Raw genomic sequence first — 21789 nt, forward strand, 5'->3', positions numbered from 1 at the left:
GCGACTTCCTGTTTACCAACCGAATGTATTTATGAAACGTGGTGGATTTTGACACTATTGCAAAATGCTATTTCAAAATAAAAGTTTACAACGATGCTGTTTGAAATCCCTGGAAAGAACACTGCTCATTATTTGTTGGAGTCAACATTCGTAAATGTCTTATTCCTTCGATTGTTTGTGTTCTGATTTAAGCAAGAGTGGAGAGATATGGAAGTGAGCAGTAGATCTTGTTAGGATTTAAGTTACTCCTGTGGAGGGCGGCCCCCTGTGGACAGTTGGGGATTGTGCCTGGAGGACGCTCTGGACTCTTGCAGTGGTCGTGAACGGTTTTGCACTCGGGTTTCCATCGGTGGGGGGTTTATAGCATCAACAAAGCTGACTCTGTTAGGACTGTTAATGTTATGTTGTCTGTTGCCCAAGTGAGGATGGGTTCCCTTTTGAGTCTGGTTCCTCTTGAGGTTTCTTCATGATGTCGTCTGAGGGAGCTTTTCCTTGCTGCCATCGCCAGGGGCTTGCTCATTGGGGATGGGTTAGGGATAAAGGCCCAATCCCAATTCTAATTTCTACCCCTCCCCCTTCCCCTTGAAACTGAGCTACAAGGGATAGGGCTTGAAATTCGACCCTTACGTATTGGGATAGCCCTTCAACGATCGCATACGTCATCGCGTACCTCCGTCAGCGTTTACGTTAGCAAAACGCGACCAAATGCGTCATTGGCTGCGACCAGCCGCTACAGTCAGAGCCAGAACCAGAAATCTCTGCTGGCAGGGTGTGATTTGTTAACTAACACCACTGAATGGGATATCTTTGGCGCTTCGTGCACCACATCCGACAGAATGAGGTGTCAGAACACTCATGTAAACAATAAAAGCGAGAATAACAGAACAAAACGTACGCAGTCAAGCAAACGAAAACAATACTCACTCCCAAAGCTTTTTAGCAGCAGCTTGGATTTCAGAAATCGCTGCTCATTCTCAGCTCGAAAGCGAATCAAGCGGTGTGTTTCCTCTGGATAACAACTTAAAACACGTAAATAATGGAGAAAATACATTTATGACAATCTTTCGCCGCGGGAACCGCCATCTTTCTGAAATCCGCATGGCATTGTGGGAAATCACTCAAACCCCTTCGTTCGGAGTCCGCTCCAGGAAAATCTCCGTTTGGAGGGGTACAGAAGCCCTACCCCTTCCCCTACCCCTCCGCGTTAACTGGGATTGGGATACCCCTACCCCTTCACGTGAACGCGCAAAATGGAGGGGAAGGGCCAAGGGGTTGGTCCAAGGGGTGAAATGGGATTCGGCCAAAGTTGGCTCAAGTTTTGAGTCGTTCAGATGTTGTGGGGCTGCTTTGCGACAATGTTTAGTTAAAAGCGCTATACAAATAAACTTGACTTGACTGACTTTTGTCATGTTCTTCTCTAAGTGAAGAATAAAACATAAGGGCATGGTGTTAGGACAGGGTAGTGTGATTCTAGTCCAATGCGGAAGATTTAAATTTATTTTCCTAGGACAGCACAACTTCATGTTTCACTTCTCTTCTAGTGTAGCAGCTTGTGGACTTAAGTATTTTAAAAAAAAAATCATAGCTACATGTAATTGTGGAACTTGTCATAACACAGACACTTCCTCCACTTGATAAGCTAAGATTAAAAAAAAAAAATGATTGATTGGATTAGGGTCAGTCTCATGGTTTTGTAACAGGGTGAGCTGTGTTTTTTTTTTTTTTTGACAACCTTTGTCATTCAGTATGCAACAAGTGTACACGACAGTTTGGCTCGGCACGGAATTAAATATGAAAGTGTATTCAATTATGCAGCAGCAAAAATAAAGTGACCTGTGGAATTAGGAATTGTTCAAGTATGAATAGAAGTTTGGATTTGGAGTTCAGCAGGTACAGATGTTAACAATGATGACGAGAAACGGGCAGCTGGCATAGCTAAGAAGCTTCAGGACGCAGCAGACTCAGGTAACCAACGAGAGGTCTGGCAGAATACATGGATTAAAGTTTTCCGTCGTGTGATGGATTTCCGTCAACTGAACTCTCCCAAGGCCAAATGTGAGGTCGGTGCTGATCCGAGGAGAATTAAAATGACGGGTGGTTGGGTAGAGATTAGGTTATAACACTGATGTGTTGCAACACCATCAACTATCAGCAGGGTTTATTTAACTTTTTTGTTTTTGAGCCATGCTTTGTGTCGTTCATTTCCTATGTTTAAACGTTGTAAAACATGCGCTGTCAAAATTGGCAAAATACATTCCCATGTGCTTGGCGTGCTTGTGTCTGACCATTTCTGTTTTGTATTAAATTAAATCTTGCCAAAATGACTTAGTTCAAACCTGGACATATAGAAATAGAGCATGTAAAAAAAAAAATGAAAAAATAAACCCCGGAAAGCCCGCGCCTCTGCTTCAGCCAGACTTGAAGACCTGATGGTGCAATGCTCGCAGACTGTCAGAAGTAATTAGACCTAAATTACAAATCAGCAGACACCCCAACAATTATTTTCTTCGTTAGGCCAATGTGTAAGGTATGTTAGAACCGTGCCTTATAGCCTACGTTATATCACAATTTAAGGGACGTTTGAGGAGCTGGAGGCTGCGAGCGCAATGATGTTCCGACATGCGCTAAACTTTATTCCCTGAAAATCATACACCAGCGTTCAATGCCCCAAACAGTCAAAATGTCTAGAAGACTACGGTTAAATAATAATCATAACCTACTAAGTTAAATTACGTCAAAACATCTGTTTCTGGCCTATGAAATGATGGAGGAAAATGAGAACGAACGCAAAGTAGATAGCAGCCAACTTCACGCGATCTTTTAGGTAACTCAACACTCGTGTTGGCCACAATATTTCTCTTAATAAAATCTTGAATTGTTTTTGAAGTCGTATTCAACACAAAGTAAGGTCAAATTATAATTTTAATTTAAGCGAAGATCCAAACTTTTTTCTATATTGACGTCGAGCACAGAGGAGCATGTCATTCTGCTTTCGGTTTCGGCAGCATGGATGCGCTTTACATGAAAGAAGGCACTGATGTGTCTGCCATCGATAAAGGTGTAAAACAAGTGGAGGTGGGCTTGGCTGTACGAAATAGGTGAAAACGGAAAGCCATTTAGTTCATGGTGCAAAAAACTAAACATTCCAGGCACTTGCATTTGTGTGGTTTGCCACAAGATATAATATACGGAAGCAACAGAAAGAAAGTGCAATAAATTGAATATATTAATCCATTAATTAATTGATAAAGTTATCAGTTCTAAGTTAATCATTCTCAGAATTTCATCGAAATCCACCCATAACCCCCCCACCCCCCGTAAATTTTCAGTCAAATAAATTTTTTTTGCTTTAATCCATGAGAATATTAAAATTCTCAGCGGCAAAAAGAAAAAGAACCCCTCTACTGCCGTAAGGGACAAAAACAGGAACCTCATGTCTCAGCATGGAAAACTTGCTAGGTGGAAAGAGTACTTTGAAGACCTGTTAAACCCCCCCTGCCGATCCTGTCCTAGATGACTTCTTCCTTGACCTCCCCATGTACCCCCCAACAAGCGAGGAGATTCGGAAAGCTCTCGCACGACTCCGCAATCACAAAGCGAGCGGTATTGACCAGATCAGCAATGAAGAGTTGCGCTCTGGTGGTGAGGCATCTTTAGAGCTACTAACTCCACTTTTTGAGAAAGTCTGGAATCTCGAGAAAGTGCCTTCCGAGTGGCTCAAGGGCGTTATCGCTAAGATTGGAAAAAAGGGCGACGCGTCGTACTGTGAGAACAACCGCGGTATCACACTACGTTGTACTGCTTCTAAGCTGTTTCAGATGATCATCATAACGAGACTGTCAGACGGTATTGAGTCCCTGCTGCAAGAGAATCAATGTGGCTTCAGAAAAGGTAGATCCTGTACAGATCAGCTGTTCATGCTCCGGATCTTAATAGAGCAAGCCTTGGAATACAATCTCTCATTATACATCAACTTCATTGACTTCAAGGCAGCTTTTGACTCTGTTGATCGCCAATACATCTAGTCTGCCCTCCAACATTACGGATTCCCTAAGAAGTATATCAGCATCTTCCAAGCCTTCTATTCCGATACCACCAGTGCTGTCCGCATAGGTGACACCCTAACGGACTGGTTTGACGTAAAATCTGGAACTGGTCAAGGTGACACTCAAGCCCCTCCTATATTTAATATCGTGTTAAACTGGGTAAAGGAGCGTTCTACGATGGAAAGATCGGTTTCCAAAGGCTTCCTACTCCAAAAGCGCCGTAGTTCGCATCACCTAGCAGTGCATATCTCTGACCTCGACTATGCAGATGATATTGCTGTTCTTGACAGTTCTAAAGATGGGCTGCAAGAGGCCACCATCAAGATCTCCGACTTTGGAAGAGAAGTAGGTCTCCGAATTAATGCCAAGAAGACCCAAACTATGACCATCGGGAAGTTTCACAATCAACGCCCCTTTCCTGAAGACGAGATGCTAGAACTAACGATAAATGGCAAACCTCTGGAACAAGTGAACCATTTTAGATATCTTGGTTCTATAATTTCGAGTGACGGCTCCTTAGATAGAGAACTCAACACAAGGATCGGGCAAGCCTCCGGTGTCTTTAATTCTTTGAACACCACCTGGCATCATTCCAGGATCTCTATCAACACCAAGGTTAAGATCTTCAACGGTGGTATCCTGCCTATCCTTCTGTATAGCTTCAGACTTGGGCTCTGAAACAGCGGCAACAGGACCGTCTAGAGGCTTTCCAGAATTCATGTCTCCGACGAATTTTACGACTTCGCTGGTATGACTTCACGCCTAACAGCGAGCTGAGAGTAAAGACTGGTTGTCTACAGCTAAGCCTGAGGATCGCCTTACTTTGCCTACGTTACCTGGGACACGTAGCACGCATGGACGGTGCAAGAATACCCAGGTACCTGCTCAGCTGGAGACTATCCCATGGGACACGCTCTGTGGGTCGTCCTCGTGGATCCATAATCCGCTTGTTAGAAGATGATGTTAAATCCCTTCTTGGCGAGGACCAAGATCTTCTTACAGCGTGCCAGTTGGCAACGGATAGAAAAGTCTGGAGAAACCTCCTAAACCTCTTTATATGCGAGCAGGCAGACTCTGGGTGACCCAGAGTGACCTTACCAACAACAGGTACAGATATCAGATATCCAAGTATAGATATTTCTAGTAATCTAGCTTTATATACACCACTTTTCATTCATCTTCAGTAATAGTTTTATCCTGGTCCAAGCTGTAGTGAGCCCAGAAATGTTCACGCTCAAAGTTTGAGACACCTAATTCAATTTTCTTTATTTTTATCCTCCGCTGGCCAAAAGGCCCGAAGGGGGATTATGGCGTCATGAAGTCCGTCTGTCCCAGAAAGGGTTCTCACCTTCTGAAATCAACTCCTCTCACACTTTCTGGAGGAATTTCATAAAACTTAACGGAAAGGCTGTTATAGGACAGCAATACACAGATATTGCAATTTTGTTTGCCATATATTGTAGCAGGGGATATTGTGCTCTCGGAGCACTCTTATTACTTAAAACATCAAGTGTCTAATGATGGACTCATTTCTCTTTGCTTAGTGGAGCAGTTCTTGATATAATCTGGATTATTACAGTTGTGGAATAGAGCTATTTACTCTTATTAGTGTTTGAACTCAAATGCATTCAGAAGGCAAGAAACTCGTCCACTAATTAACTTTTGACGAGTCACACCCGTTAATTGAAAAGCGTTCCAGGTGACTACCTCATGAAGCTGGTTAAAGTGCATATCACGGGTAAATTCAGGAGCAAGATCAATGTAATTCTCCTATTTTATATTAAACTTTGGTCAAATATCCGTCACATTTTGCACAGTTTTTTTTACCTTGTGCAATACCAGAAAAATTCAGTTGAAATCGAGCCATTTGAGGTGAAAAAAACTTGCCATTTGGATTTCCCGGCCAACACTGATTTTCGTGACGTCGCGTGCGGGACGCCTCCTTCTGAATCCTACGTCAGCGCTGGCTTGTTTATGAGAAAACGACCCGGTGGTTTTCTGCAAATTTCTTCAACGTTATTGCGTAATTATTAAAATGGTTAACAGATGTAGCGTAGGACGGTGTAGCAACACCAATCTTGATGGGATTAGTACTCATCGTTTCCCAAAAGACCGGACAATGAGAGAGAAATGGGAGTGCTTGGTCTACACAGGCTGTGCACTGAAACCGTGCAAAGCTCGCGCAGCCTGCTGGCGCTTCCGCAGGTGACGTCACGAATCTGGCTCCAGACTCCCTTGGGATTTTTCCAGACGTGTTTTGTTATTTTATTTTTTTCTGCTGTAGACAGATGGCCTTGTGCAAAATTACCCTTCCGGATAAGCGTGTAAAGGGACATACTTTCATATTAAGAAAAAAAAAACAAAACCTAAATTGGTCCAGAATATGCACTTTAAGGTCATGAAGCGAAAGACGTCCCGATCACACAGCCTTCGGATTCCAGATGTACAGCATGGTTTTGAGTACAAACTTTGTTATAGATTTTTATTTTAGGACTTTTACATTATGAAACCGGTACGAACACACTTTAGACTTCCAAACAATTTGTTTTCCAGCACAAACTTAAATGTTACAGGAAAAAAAAAAAAGGCTTGTATCTGTGTTTTCTGAGCTGATTGTGACCCTTTGGAATAACAGCAGGCCTGCATCAGCTGAGCGTACTGAAAAATCTGACGCATCATAAAACATACGAGCCAATCGTACAATAAAATCGTTTATTTTATTTTGCTCTATCACCTAATGATTACGCTCCCCTTGAATGTCTCTACCAGTGTATCGACCAAATCAACAACTGGATGTCAAAAAATTTTCTTCAGCTGAACACATAAAACAGAAGTAATTCTATTTGGGGAAAAAAGATGAAAGACTCAGGATTACCACTATTCTTGACACAAAGGGGATTAAAACAAAAGATATGGTTAAAAATCTTGGTGTTTTCATTGACAGCGAGCTAAACTTTGACAGTCGAATGAAAGCAATCACTAAAACGGCATTTTATCACCTAAAAAACATAGCCTGGGAAATCCCATGCTGCTTTGCACAATCGTTCCGATCTGAAAAGACAGCATGGAAACTATGGTCTAAAGGCTCGCCTGAGTTAGGGAGCCAATCAGAGAGTGGGGAGGGGTGGAAAGACGGTGACGCGTACTACTCGACAAACGGAAGCTTGTAGTTTATTTGGGACTGTTTACGGATCACGTTTAACATGGCGGCGAGCGATACGAACCAAACTTTCGATCAAGCTTTAGACACTGTTCTGAATAGTTTAGAGCGAAAGTTTGTTTTAAAAAAAGAACAGCGTTTGGCGTTTCAGTCTTTCTTCGCCTCTTCGTCGCTCTAACTACGTCACCGGGTACAACTGCCATGATTGGCCATGGGCTACGTATACGCCAAATGATAGACATTCGCAATGTCCAATAAACGGCCGTTGACAATCGTAAACCACACCTCCACTACGAGAAATTCAATAGGCGGATTCCAGACCATATTTCACTTGTGATATGGTCTGGTGTTAACCAGACTATAAAAAACATTTCCAAACTAAGAGGACTTGTGTCAAAAAATGATCTGGAAAAACTAATACATGCCTTCATCTCTAGTAGGGTTGATTACTGCAATGGCCTTTTCACAGGCCTGCCAAAAAAGACCATCAAACGACTTCAGCTGGTTCAAAATGCAGCGGCGAGGGTTCTCACACGAACAAAAAGAACAGAGCACATTACTCCAATTCTAAGGTCCCTTCACTGGCTTCCAGTAAGCTACAGAATTGACTTTAAAGCATTGCTGCTGGTGTACAAATCTCTAAATGGTACAGGGCCCAATTACCTCTCTGATATGTTGCAGCGGCCTAACCCAATCAGATCTACCAGATCGCAGCAGAAAAATTTACTGTTAAAACCTGTTGTTAAAACAAAGTATGGTGAAGCAGCTTTTAGCTACTATGCAGTACAGCTATGGAACCAACTGCCAGAGGACATTAAAAATGCTCCTGCTGTTGGCAGCTTCAAATCTAGACTAAAGACCAAGCTGTTCTCAGATGCTTTCTGCTAACTGATAAATATCATCATTTTTACGTTTTAAACTTTACTTAACTTTTATTCTATTTTATTCTGCTGCTTTTTACTGAACTTTTACTTCATTTTATTTCTACTATTGTTTAATTCTTATTTTTTTCTCTCTTCTTTCCCATTTATTTTATGTAATTTTATTTTCTATTGTTTACTGTTTTAGACTGGTACCAAAATTCAAAAAAGTGCTTATTTAAGGAGTTAAAGGCATTTTTGAGACAAAGTCGGCAAACAGTCTTATTTTGTCAATTTGGGTGTGCCGAATTCAAATCTGCAATATGCCGAGCTCTATCTGACCTCTGTTGACCTCTAGAGGTCATTGAACTTTGGGCCTGTAAACGTCTCAGCTGAACCCAGTTTCTCAGCTTTCTAAGGAATGAAATGTCCTAAAATGATTAATGAAGTTAGCAAACGGCCTTGTTCGTTAAATGTTTGGGTGCTGAATTCATTTTTCATTTGTAAAACGACATATGACCTCTGATAACCTCAAGGTCATTAAACTTGGCCTATAGGCCTATGCATTTAACGGCATTTTTAAACTGACTTTACTCCCCCAAAAAGAATATGAACAGACAAAAAACAAATAGAAAGGAACAAATACAACATTAAATGCCAGTCCATGTAACTTACTTTTCACAATGAGAATGCCGAGGCGATCACCTTACATAACATTGCATTACATTTAGCGGTTATTGTTTATACAAAGCTACTGAAAAAAGGACAGATTCAGCAGCATACAAAATGTGGGGGCATACAGGGTATACAGGTTAATCAGGGTTAGGATATATGAGAGGTTTTTTCTTTGTTGTTTTTTTTGTTTTGTTTTAAACGGGGTAAAGCCTTTACAAAAAACAAACAACAAAGAAAAAAACTCTCATATACACTAACCCTGATTAACCTGTATACCCTGTACGCCCCCACATTTTGTACGCTGCTGAATCTGTCCTTTTTTCAGTAGCTTTGTATAAACAATAACCGCTAAATGTAATGCAATGTTATGTAAGGTGAGTGCCTAGGCCAGGGCTGGGCAATTATTTTTTCCATGGGGCCACATGAGAAACAGAAAATTTAGTGGAGGGCCGGACCAAAAGGCTGAACTAAATTCTGCATAATATTAATTGTATTTCTTTATATAAAGCAATAAATAACATTGTTTTTACAAGCTGCTAAGACTGGTAAGAGTATGGAAAAAACGAGGTTGCCTTACAAAAAAAATGTCATTTATTCAATCAAATTTCCCAAAACAATGGTTAACAAAATGTGAACGTTTGTACCTTTTTTTCAGTCACATTCACCCCAAAACACAATAAAGACATCACAATATCGTCTTTCTACTCCAAATATCAAGCAAGATACATCATATTATAATAATGATGCCCACATTTGTAGTCTAATCACCTCATTTGGTGTTTTTTATTTGTTCAGTGAGAGAAATCTAGTCTCTGTTGGTCTTTAACGAGCGCATCAAAGTCAGGTTGAATGTCTGAGGTGGAGATGCGAAGCACAGATGATCAGTCGATTCGGTGCAGGAATCAGAGCTACAGATCGGCTCGGGCTCCTGCTGGTGACGTCACACTATGTGATTGGCTGGACCGTTTGAAGGATGACATACAAGTTTGTGGTTGGTCTGGACAAATTACGGAAGTAGTTATCGCGGGATTAGGTTTCGTGGGATTTCATGTCATGTTTGTGTCGCGCGCATTGCGTTTTTGTTGAACACAACTTCAAAATAAAAGCAATGCACATTCAGTCCATGCATGAGGTAAAATTAGAAAATACTTTTATTTTGTAATTTCTAATTAACCTTACGCGGGCCGGTCAGAATGAACCAAAGGGCCGGATGCGGCCCGCGGGCCGTAAAATGCCCAGGTCTGGCCTAGGCATTCTCATTGTGAAAAGTAAGTCACATGTACATGGACTGGCATTTAATGTTGTATTTGTTCCTTTCTATTTGTTTTTTGTCTGTTCATATTCTTTTTGGGGGAGTAAAGTCAGTTTAAAAATGCCGTTAAATGCATAGGCCTATAGGCCAAGTTTAATGACCTTGAGGTTATCAGAGGTCATATGTCGTTTTACAAATGAAAAATGAATTCAGCACCCAAACATTTAACAAACAAGGCCGTTTGCTAACTTCATTAATCATTTTAGGACATTTCATTCCTTAGAAAGCTGAGAAACTGGGTTCAGCTGAGACGTTTACAGGCCCAAAGTTCAATGACCTCTAGAGGTCAACAGAGGTCAGATAGAGCTCGGCATATTGCAGATTTGAATTCGGCACACCCAAATTGACAAAATAAGACTGTTTGCCGACTTTGTCTCAAAAATGCCTTTGGGTGTCACAATTCTGGATTTTGGTCCCAGTCTGTTTTGCTTTGACCTCTGTAAAGCACATTGAACTGCCACTGTGTATGAAATGCGCTATATAAATAAACTTGCCTTGCCAATCACGTTTTGATATGAAAACGTACAACACAGCACCCAGAGAAAGGGAGTCGGGAGTGTTTCCTGTTTTCGTACGCATAGCATCTGGATTTCCAGATAAAGACGGACATCATGATTTTAAGCCCTTTTGTGTCATCCATCAGCAAAATAATTTAATACAGAAGTGCTGCCGTTTTCCAAACAGGTTTTGGGCGACTTCATAAAAAAAGCACTGCATCTGTATGTTAAACTATCTGTATATTAAAACTGAGCTCGAATATTGGATCTTTTGGAAGATTAACAGCGAAAGAGCGCAGGAAAAAAGGACAAAAAGGACCATTTTATTTTCTACTGTATTGATTGTGTACAAAAAGGTAAATATGGCTCTTTACAAAGAGAGTAACAATCCCAAAAAACAAACAAAAAAACCCAAACACACACACACGCACTGTAATTCCTGAGATCCTCTCACCAGCCAAAGCGTGAGACAAGCCTCTCCTGATCATCGAGGTCTTTCTGAACTTTTTTCCTCATGTAGAAGATAGGACAGTCTCGACTAAACAGAGAGAGAGAGAGAGAAAATATGAATTTGATGAGAAAACAAGCATCGACATCATTTATAAGCATCACCTTAGTCAGATGGTTGATTAATTTTCTGTACCAGCATCTCTAAAAGAGAAAGTGAAAACGACAAAGAGATACTGAAGAGGAAACAACTGTTGGCACAGTTATAACAGGAACCCGAGTTATAATAGGAACTAACTTGTTCCATGGAGACTCCAACATTAAACGTTACTATAAACAATTTGGGGGCGGCACGGTGGTGTAGTGGTTAGCGCTGTCGCCTCACAGCAAGAAGGTCCTGGGTTCGAGCCCCGTGGCCGGCGAGGGCCTTTCTGTGTGGAGTTTGCATGTTCTCCCCGTGTCCGCGTGGGTTTCCTCTGGGTGCTCCGGTTTCCCCCACAGTCCAAAGACATGCAGGTTAGGTTAACTGGTGACTCTAAATTGAGCGTAGGTGTGAATGTGAGTGTGAATGGTTGTCTGTGTCTATGTGTCAGCCCTGTGATGACCTGGCGACTTGTCCAGGGTGTACCCCGCCTTTCGCCCGTAGTCAGCTGGGATAGGCTCCAGCTTGCCTGCGACCCTGTAGAAGGATAAAGCGGCTAGAGATAATGAGATGAGATGAGATAAACAATTTGTTTTTGACAAGCTGATGTTCTGTAATAAATAAAAACACGCCAAATGGTTGTGGTATAAGAGGAATAAAACACTTCAGGATGGAGGAAAATGATCCACTTCCCAATGGATTATCAGGGGCTGTTGATTGTTTCTCTAGAACAGAACGCCATATGACTGAAACGCACTTGTATTTTACTCCTCGATGATCTCGCAATTCACCAGCAGACGTGTATGCAGAAATATTGCATAAAGGCTTTTCCAAAAAAGAGGAAGTTTCCAGAACGTGAGGGGTTACTAGATAAAATGTCGCAATGAAACTAGTTAGAGGTAACTGTGCCATTATGAATCACTCACTCACTTGGGGTAGTTTCTCACAGCTTGCAAACGTCATTCGCGAAAGAGTTTCAAAAGTGTCTTGAAACATTCACGCAGTCCTCTCAATAACTGCTGGCAACCGGCGATTTCGCCGCCTACAAACGCTTCATTGCCGACTACTCACGGTGGTTTTTCAAAGAATTGAAATTCATCAGTTTTTACTTCATAATAATAAAAATTTTCCCCCCATCTATTTTTATAAGACGTTCTTTTATTCACTCAAAAATCGGTTGTTTTAGACAGTAGGCCTAAGAATTCTGTTCGGGTATGCGGACATCCTAGACTTGACAGATATATCGCGGTATGCGTGCACGTGCGTTATGTGGAACTGTGGTGTTCACCCGGGGCTGTTCAACACTACGTTAGGCTTACAAAGAGACGAAAAATGTCGGGGAAGCGCCAGGCAAACATCAGCGACTTTTTCGCTGCAAAAAGGTCGAAAAACACAAGGTAATGAGACTGTGAGCGGTCCTCCAGTGTTTGCTGTAAACATGCAACAAACCATGCTTGGAAAGTGACTATTTCTTTATTTTCTCCAGCTTCTGGGAGAAACATTGGAGCGATAACAGATCTAGGTTAACATGCAGCGCTTCGCTGTAGGGCCTATAGTATCTGGCCCCGCACATTTTTGCAAATTAATATAGCATATGGATAGTTAGCCATTCCATACACTAACGTTCAAAAGTTTGGGGTCACCCAGACAATTTTGTGTTTTCCATGAAAAGTCACACTTTTATTTCCCACCATAAGTTGTAAAATGAATAGAAAATATAGTCAAGACATTTTTCTGGCCATTTTGAGCATTTAATCGACCCCACAAATGTGATGCTCCAGAAACTCAATCTGCTCAAAGGAAGGTCAGTTTTATAGCTTCTCTAAAGAGCTCAACTGTTTTCAGCTGTGCTAACATGATTGTACAAGGGTTTTCTAATCATCCATTAGCCTTCTGAGGCAATGAGCAAACACATTGTACCATTAGAACACTGGAGTGAGAGTTGCTGGAAATGGGCCTCTATACACCTATGGAGATATTGCACCAAAAACCACACATTTGCAGCTAGAATAGTCATTTACTGGCGGCACGGTGGTGTAGCGGTTAGCGCTGTCACCTCACAGCAAGAAGGTCCGGGTTCGAGCCCCGGGGTCGGCGAGGGCCTTTCTGTGTGGAGTTTGCATGTTCTCCCCGTGTCCATGTGGGTTTCCTCCGGGTGCTCCGGTTTCCCCCACAGTCCAAAGACATGCAGGTTAGGTTAACTGGTGACTCTAAATTGACTGTAGGTGTGAATGTGAGTGTGAATGGTTGTCTGTGTCTATGTGTCAGCCCTGTGATGACCTGGCGACTTGTCCAGGGTGTACCCCGCCTTTCGCCCGTAGTCAGCTGGGATAGGCTCCAGCTTGCCTGCGACCCTGTAGAACAGGATAAAGCGGCTAGAGATAATGAGATGAGATAGTCATTTACCACATTAGCAATGTATAGAGTGGATTTCTGATTAGTTTAAAGTGATCTTCATTGAAAAGAACAGTGCTTTTCTTTCAAAAATAAGGACATTTCAAAGTGACCCCAAACTTTTGAACAGTAGTGTATATAGTCCATTGTGCGTGCGTATCAGGGTTAAAAACGTTCTTTGCTGTATTAAAATGATGTATATCGGTCATTTTGTTAGGCCCAACGTTACATGCTTGGACAATGATTAACTCAAGTTAGTGGTGAAGTGCTAGCTATTAACTGTGGTAAGCAGGCCTAATTATGTATGCTTTATCGTGGGCCGTCATTAAGTGTCATTTATTTGTATGCGGCCCCCGGAACAAGCATATGATGATGATGATGATGATATCAAATCCAATACCGGCAACCTGTTAAGACCAGGATTAATGAGATTGTCTTTTGTCACTCTTCAAAATAAATAAAACTTGATAATTTTGGGAATAATTTTATTGTTTATGAGGTCCCTGAGCATCTTAGCATGTTGTTTCGGCTTCTTAATGTAGTTTATAATGATTTATAGCCTGTATCAGGTCGATCTAATGTCTGCTTGTATACGTATAAAGATGCATTTTATCATGTTGGAAAATGTTTAGAAATGAATCCTTGTTAGTTTTAAAAGTTTTTAAATTTTCCGGTGACCGCAAATACTAGCCTAAGGCCGATATATTCAAGTCAAAATGGCGCGAAATTGTTAAACACACCGAGACCAGAGCTTGTACGAGAAGTAAAGGGGATTACAGTGATGATGGGGACTTTGATGACTTCTGAACAATTTCCAATATTAGATCATAAATATTTTTATGAATGCTATAAGCTGTGAATATGATATTTACTAAAGTTCTGTAAGAACATTTCAATACAATTGACTTGTTTATAATAGTTTGAAATACAAATGATGTACAACCCCGATTCCAAAGAAGTTGGGACAAAGTACAAATTGTAAATAAAAACGGAATGCAATAATTTACAAATCTCAAAAACTGATATTGTATTCACAATAGAACGTAGACAACATATCAAATGTCGAAAGCGAGACATTTTGAAATTTCATGCCAAATATTGGCTCATTTGAAATTTCATGACAGCAACACATCTCAAAAAAGTTGGGACAGGGGCAATAAGAGGCTGGAAAAGTTAAAGGTACAAAAAAGGAACAGCTGGAGGACCAAACTGCAACTCATTAGGTCAATTGGCAATAGGTCATTAACATGACTGGGTATAAAAAGAGCATCTTGGAGTGGCAGCGGCTCTCAGAAGTAAAGATGGGAAGAGGATCACCAATCCCCCTAATTCTGCACCGACAAATAGTGGAGCAATATCAGAAAGGAGTTCGACAGTGTAAAACTGCAAAGAGTTTGAACATATCATCATCTACAGTGCATAATATCATCAAAAGATTCAGAGAATCTGGAAGAATCTCTGTGTGTAAGGGTCAAGGCCGGAAAACCTATGTCATCTATGTTCTATTCTGAATAAAATATGGAATTTTGAAACTTCCACATCATTGCATTCCGTTTTTATTTACAATTTGTACTTTGTCCCAACTTTTTTTGGAATCGGGGTTGTACAGTATTTGTCACTTTTTCTAAGTTCTAATGAATAACTGATTGAAATTGTATTCTTGTGTCAGTCTTTATTTTTTAAATTTATATATTTGTACATATTAAAACACACTAAATGATCTTCCGATCATGAACGTAATTTTTGTATCCAAATTTTGCATTCAGGATCACTCAGAATTCACCAATTAACATCTACATTTTCAAAATTTTCCGGGGGAGGACCCCTGGACCCCCCTCTTTTTTATACATTGTGGTGGCGGCTAACGCAACCTACGCTCAGCTTACGCTTAACCTCTGCCTACTACTCTTTCTTACTTGCCCCTTTCTCAGAAATGTATCGAGAGGGCTGTTCACGGGGCTTCTCAATTTCCTCGCACGAGTCGCAAAGTGTCGTTCCTTCGTCGCTGAAATTTTGAACACGTTCCAAAAATTCGCGCGACAAAATTTCTCAAAATAGCCGCAAATGCGTCGCAAAGCCGTCACGAACCCTTCTCAAGTCAGTTTCCGTGAGACAGGAAGTGTGAGTTGAGACAGGAAGTGCGAGCCAGCATCTCACTGGGCTGCGACAGCCTGCGACTACTTGGAACACAACAATTGCGGTAAAATACACAAATATCAATTCAGTGCGATTCCAAGTGAAAATTGTCACTAATTCGCATATTTTATTGCAATTGTTGTGTCTCCAACTAGTCACAGGCTGTCGCAGCCCAGTGAGATGCTGGCTTTATTCATCTGCAAAAACTTATAGAAGTTCACTTACAACTGAGGCAAGTCCTGGACGCAAGTCCTGCCATCATATTTCAGATGCTGGATCTGATTCCAAACACATCGGTTACCATCAGGAATCAGAAACGGTGTTTAAACCAGTCATAGTCATGATACTGTCAAGAGCCGACTCAACAACTGCGGAGACAATGTTGAGAACGAATCATCTAAGGTGGTTCGGCCATGTATCAAGGATGGAAGAGGACCGAATCCCAAAACAACTTTTGTTTGAAGAACTAAAGAATGGCACCAGGGAGCGTGGACGGCCTTGCGCGAAAGACGATCTGAAGCTATTTGCCATCAACAGTACAACTTGGTATGAAGAGACACAAAACCAAGACAAGTGGCACCAGAACCTGCGACGGGGTCGAGCCAGCTGTGAGGCTAAACTAGCAACCCATGCCGCACGCCGCCGCCAGAAGCGTCATGACAGGGTTCCCTGTGATCACAAGTGACAGGGATTGGAGTGAGTGAGTCATGATGATAAAAAAAAAGTGTTTTAAAAGCACCAAAAATGTTCTGCATCACCATTTCAACATTTTAAAGCACTAAACTTGGAAAGCATGTCACACTTGTGCAATACTTACACGTGTAATACCCTTATGTTAACTGTATATTTGCAAACCTGTTAATTTATGCAAATTTGTTAATTTTATCTTCAAATTCGTAGTTTATTTCTTTTTATCTATACACCTGGGTTTTTTTTTGCATACTTCATACTTTTTGCACTACTCCTTCACTGCCTTATCTTTTTTTCTTTTTATATTTTGCTGCTGTAACAATGTAAATTTCCCCTTGTGGGATAATAAAAAGCTTTATTTTTTTTCGTGGTGCGGTTTCCATCAAATCCTGCGCTCTGATTGGCTGGCGAGCGGGTACGTACGGACCCCGGTTACGGACCTCTGGCGACTCGCTCGTTCACAACGAAAACAAACATAGTAGCATTTTTGTCAACGTTTATCTTTTTTTAATAAGATTTATTTATAAGATTATCAAAAATCTTATACATTTTTGCCAGCATTTCTCAGGAGAATAGCATTAATTTTACAGCATGGATAGCGATAACGACAGTGTTCACAGCGAAAGCGAGTTTTACTACCCTGAGGAAGAAGAAATAAAAGAAAACATTTCAGGAGAAAGCTAAAAACCTCTAACTGTTGCTAACGCCGAGCAAAAACATGGCTGAATCCTGAATGACTCAATTTTGTATAAATAGGGGACTACATAGGCGGCAAAATGTAGTTTTTTTTCTGCCATGGAAGTGCACTTGTATACCGAGGAGGAAGCAATTTGCTTAACACCTGTGAATGAGGATTCAAAATGGCGGCTCGGCTCAGTTTTCCCTTTCAGGCGCTCTCGTTTTCTGTTAGAATTTGGTAAAGAAAAAATAAATATATTATTTACCAGCTTAAGGTCGGTCCGTATGGTGAAATACCGTGACCTCGGCCTTGAATACTGACCTCAGCCCAGAGGGCCTCGCTCAGTACTTTCAAGACCTCGGTCATGGTATTTCACGATACGGACCTCCCAGCTGGTAAATAACATATAGATCTTATCTAAGAATCTGTGTCATAGGTACGGCGTCGATGCTCGCGCACAGTGAAGTATTTATACATTTATATAATGCGTGCCTCCTCTAGGAGGTGCTGTTGCATGAAACACATCAGAATTGACTGCTTTTACACCACGTATTCACTGTAGGAACAATAAGCAAAATCATAACGTCAAGGACGTAGCAGCTCATCTGGCCAGCCATCAAAACAACCAAGCGTACCAACATGTCAAACAGAACTGAAACATGACGATGTGAGAGAGGACCAACCTCCACAATAAACTGTTTACAACAGGAAAATCAACAAAGGACTAAATTTTGTTCCCCGAGAGAAGATCGACCCAAAACATCGATCAGAACTGAACTCGCATGATAAATGAGAGAGAGGAGATACAATTCTAGTCAGAAGAGGATTCGTTAAGTTGACCTAATGACTCATTTGTTCGCAAAAATTTGACAATACAATGACCACGTTTTGTGCAGAAGGTCTAATTCTTTCAAATAAAACAATCAGAACTGAAATCCATTAAGAACTGACGGAGGGAGGAGACACGACTTAACTGAAAAGAAACAAAGTTGTAAGTAAATTGTTTACAGCAGGAAAATCAAGAAACAAACGACCAAGTTTTGTTCTTCAAGGGAAGATCTACCAAAACACCGATCGGAACTGAAATCGCGTGAGAGCTGCGAGAGGAGATACAATTCTAACGAGAAGTCCCAAAACTCGTTAAGGTGACCTAATGAGCAGTTCGTTAGCAAAAAACTGACAATACAACAACCAGGTGTTGTGCAGAAGGACGAGTTCTTTCAAGCAAAACAATCAGAACTGAAATCCATTGAGAACTGAGGGTGGAGATCTGATTCAACTGAAAATAAACAAAACGTTGTAAACAAATTGTTCACAACAGGAAAATCAACAAACAAACGACCAAGTTTTGTTCTGCGTGGAAAGATCGACCCAAAACGAACATCATCAATCAGAACTGAAATCGGATGAGAAACCAGAGAGGAGATACAATTCTAGTGAGAGACCTGGAAAATTCGTTAATTTGGCGTAATTACTAACTTGTTAGCAAAAAATTTGACAAAACAACGCCCAGGCTCATTTTGTGCAGAGTGAGGAGTTCTTTCAAACAAAACAATCGGAACAGAAATCCGTAGAGAACTGATGGAGGAGATACGATTGAACTGAATCATGGACGACGGACGCCACGCCTTATGGACAGATGAGTTAATAATAACACCAGCATGGAAAAAATGCTATTCTGAGAAATTTACTGGAGGAAAAACTTGATTCTCACTGAAGTTATTTCTGAAGGGTTTTAACTCGTCAGTTTTAATTCCGCAGTATGAGCGGCATGAAGTGAAAGTCCCACTGTGCTCAGGAACAAGGCACAAAAATAAACCTACAGGATTAGATACGAGATTAAACTGGTTGTTATCATGATCTACAGCCAATGGAGAGCAAAGATGCCTTCAAAAATAATGAAATTAAATGTTTCTACATAAAAAAAATAAATAAATAAAAGATCAGTAAGCAGTAATGCATAAAAAAAAAAAAGACAAAATGTTTGGTATGAGATGACCCTTTGCTTAAAGCATGTACGCAGAGCCATGGCCTCACTTTCGTTTATAAATGCTTTGAGACCTCAAGAATGGCACAGGAATAGTTTTAAGCGTTAACGATAAATCTAATCATAATTTTTACGATTAAAGTGATTTATATACAGTAGGTAGCGGTCTGAATGAATGACCTTGACATCCATAACGTCACAGCAGGAAGTCTATCGGTCTCATCGCCATTTCCGCTATACTAAAACACAGAGCTGACTGCAACTCCGATCCTCCATTTTGAGTTAATTTATCGCCATGCCACGTAGATGTCCTAGCAACACTGACAGAAGATGGATTTACGTTGCATTCATGGCCCAAGAATGTTCAAACTGCAAAGATTTGGACGCGTTTTGTGAGAAGTTCACGGGCGCATTGGGCACCTATGAAGTGGTCTCTCCTCTGCTCTGCACATTTTACTGAAGACTCGTACGAGACCTCTGATCTGTTGAGGAGTGTTGGCTATAAGCCCGTATTGAAAGAGGGTGCAGTACCAACAATTAAAGGAAAAGAAAACAAGAAAAGGAAAGTACTTATTTATTTTTTTTAAAGTGAGTTCAGTTGCACCAGTTCTCCCAGAGCGTGAGCCGAGGGTTGTTGGTAAAACCCGGGACGTGACATATCGCTCGGGCAGTGACCTCCCCGCGGTTGTTGCTAAAACCGGTGATGTCCCGTTCCGTCCCCGGTTTTAGTAATTACCTGAGCCGAGCAGTAATGGCGGAGTACTCAGTATGAAGAAAATAGAGAAAGAGTGGAGCAGCCGTCGGATTTTCTCCACCGGATATCGTTGCCATCTCGCCCTTACGTGGAAGAAGCGAATGAACGGAGAACTGAACGAACAACTGAAAGTCAGATTGTTTCAAAACAAATCGGCCACAAGGTTGGCCTTCAAGAAGCGAGAACACAGACGGGTAAGCTCCGACTCTCATTTGGATACAAAACAACAAAAACACGTTGTTTACCTGCATTTAGATTAATACATGTAACTTGTATTGTGTGTTTAAGTTAGCGGTATAAGATTATTTAATTTGCTTCAGTTCATCTGATTATTTAATTCGCCTTTTACGTTTTATCAGTGAAAATGCATGCATGTATATGTCTGTTGCATAAGTTATAACACTGCAAGTACAGCCCCGTCCCGTCTAGAACTACAAATCCCATCAACTAACTTCCGCGATGACCTACGTCACATCCCCCCTGACTCCATAAGTGACTCAGTCAACTTCCATTCTCTCTCTCTCATCGTGGATCTCTGCATCATACAGACATAAAGAGATAACCCTCCGTTCATCAGGACGTCCAAAATCAAGACATCTGCCTGGCAAGAAAAAGACGACTCAGCGCGCTTTTGTATACCACTGGCCACAGTAAAACTACTTAAGTTGCGCTGTCTCACTTAGTTGAGTTACAACCGGTTTTATTTGTTTATTATAAGTAACGTTACGACTGCAGCCCAAGCAGTTAATTAAAAATTAGAAGCGACCGGATTCCTTCTGACTTAATCGCTGTGCACATTGTTTGATCAGAGACTTTTCCTCACGAATGACGAAGTTCGGACCAAGGAAACCTCTGCGCTCTCACGGAAGCGACCAACGAACTTCTGTGAACCCCGCGAAACTTCGGGATATCTGGAACTAAGGCTGGCATTTGGGCAAATTAGTCTTAGGAATTAGCTTTATGAAGTAGTGTGAATTTAAACTCAGGAACGGTTTAATTGTGCACACTGTAGACACTCAGTGTTAAGTGATCATTGTTGTTCTATATTGTTCTCTCAGTTGTTTTTAATAGATAGGTGTTGCATGCTCTTTCTCTATCCTTTCTAACACCTTTAATTTCATTATTACACATATTTTGACCTCATCAAGATTTCAGTGGATTTAGTAATGTTATAAGCTAGTGGTATTAGCAACCACGACATATTCCTTTGTCTCATTAGACCACGAGGTGGGATTCCTTTGTCTCGAGACCACGAGGTGATTCTCCCTTCCCCCCCTACCTTAGATAACATTCCAAACTTTACAGCGCATCTTCACACAAACACATTCTGTCTGCGTACCTCCCGCGCGCATATTCAAACACTCTCTCTCCTCCTCTCTGCCTCGCGCTCCCCCCCTTTTCACAGTGCGCAGTCGCACACGGGACACACCCTAAGAGCTCAGTCACTCGCTTATCAGTAAGGAGAAAACATCTCCTCCCCTCTCTGCCTCGCACCCCTCCCTCTCTCTCTCCCCTCGCGCGCACACACACACACGTGCTCTCACACACATACACACCTCACTGTTTTACTGCTGACCAAATTGAATGTAATTCAACTGTTATTACCCATTCAGTATCATTGTTATAATCTCATCTCTCATCTCATTATCTCTAGCCGCTTTATCCTTCTACAGGGTCGCAGGCAAGCTGGAGCCTATCCCAGCTGACTACGGGCGAAAGGCGGGGTACACCCTGGACAAGTCGCCAGGTCATCACAGGGCTGACACATAGACACAGACAACCATTCACACTCACATTCACACCTACGGTCAATTTAGAGTCACCAGTTAACCTAACCTGCATGTCTTTGGACTGTGGGGGAAACCGGAGCACCCGGAGGAAACCCATGCGGACACGGGGAGAACATGCAAACTCCACACAGAAAGGCCCTCGTCGGCCACGGGGCTCGAACCCAGGACCTGCTGTGAGGCGACAGCGCTAACCACTACACCACCGTGCCGCCCCATTGTT

At 41.6% G+C, this 21789-nt stretch overlaps 1 protein-coding gene across 1 annotated transcript in view; it reads right to left on the reverse strand.

Annotated features, from left to right (window-relative positions):
* Positions 1-10852: 10852 nt before the first annotated feature.
* pold1 (polymerase (DNA directed), delta 1, catalytic subunit) overlaps positions 10853-21789 on the reverse strand; it is a 60451-nt gene continuing 49514 nt past the window's right edge. The window contains exon 27 of the mRNA XM_060901964.1: positions 10853-11088. Coding sequence (XP_060757947.1) covers positions 11001-11088 — 88 coding nt within the window. The 3' untranslated portion in view covers positions 10853-11000. The remainder of the gene's footprint in view (positions 11089-21789) is intronic.

The sequence above is a fragment of the Neoarius graeffei genome, chromosome 20 (assembly GCF_027579695.1).
Source record: "Neoarius graeffei isolate fNeoGra1 chromosome 20, fNeoGra1.pri, whole genome shotgun sequence".
Lineage (NCBI taxonomy): Eukaryota > Metazoa > Chordata > Actinopteri > Siluriformes > Ariidae > Neoarius > Neoarius graeffei.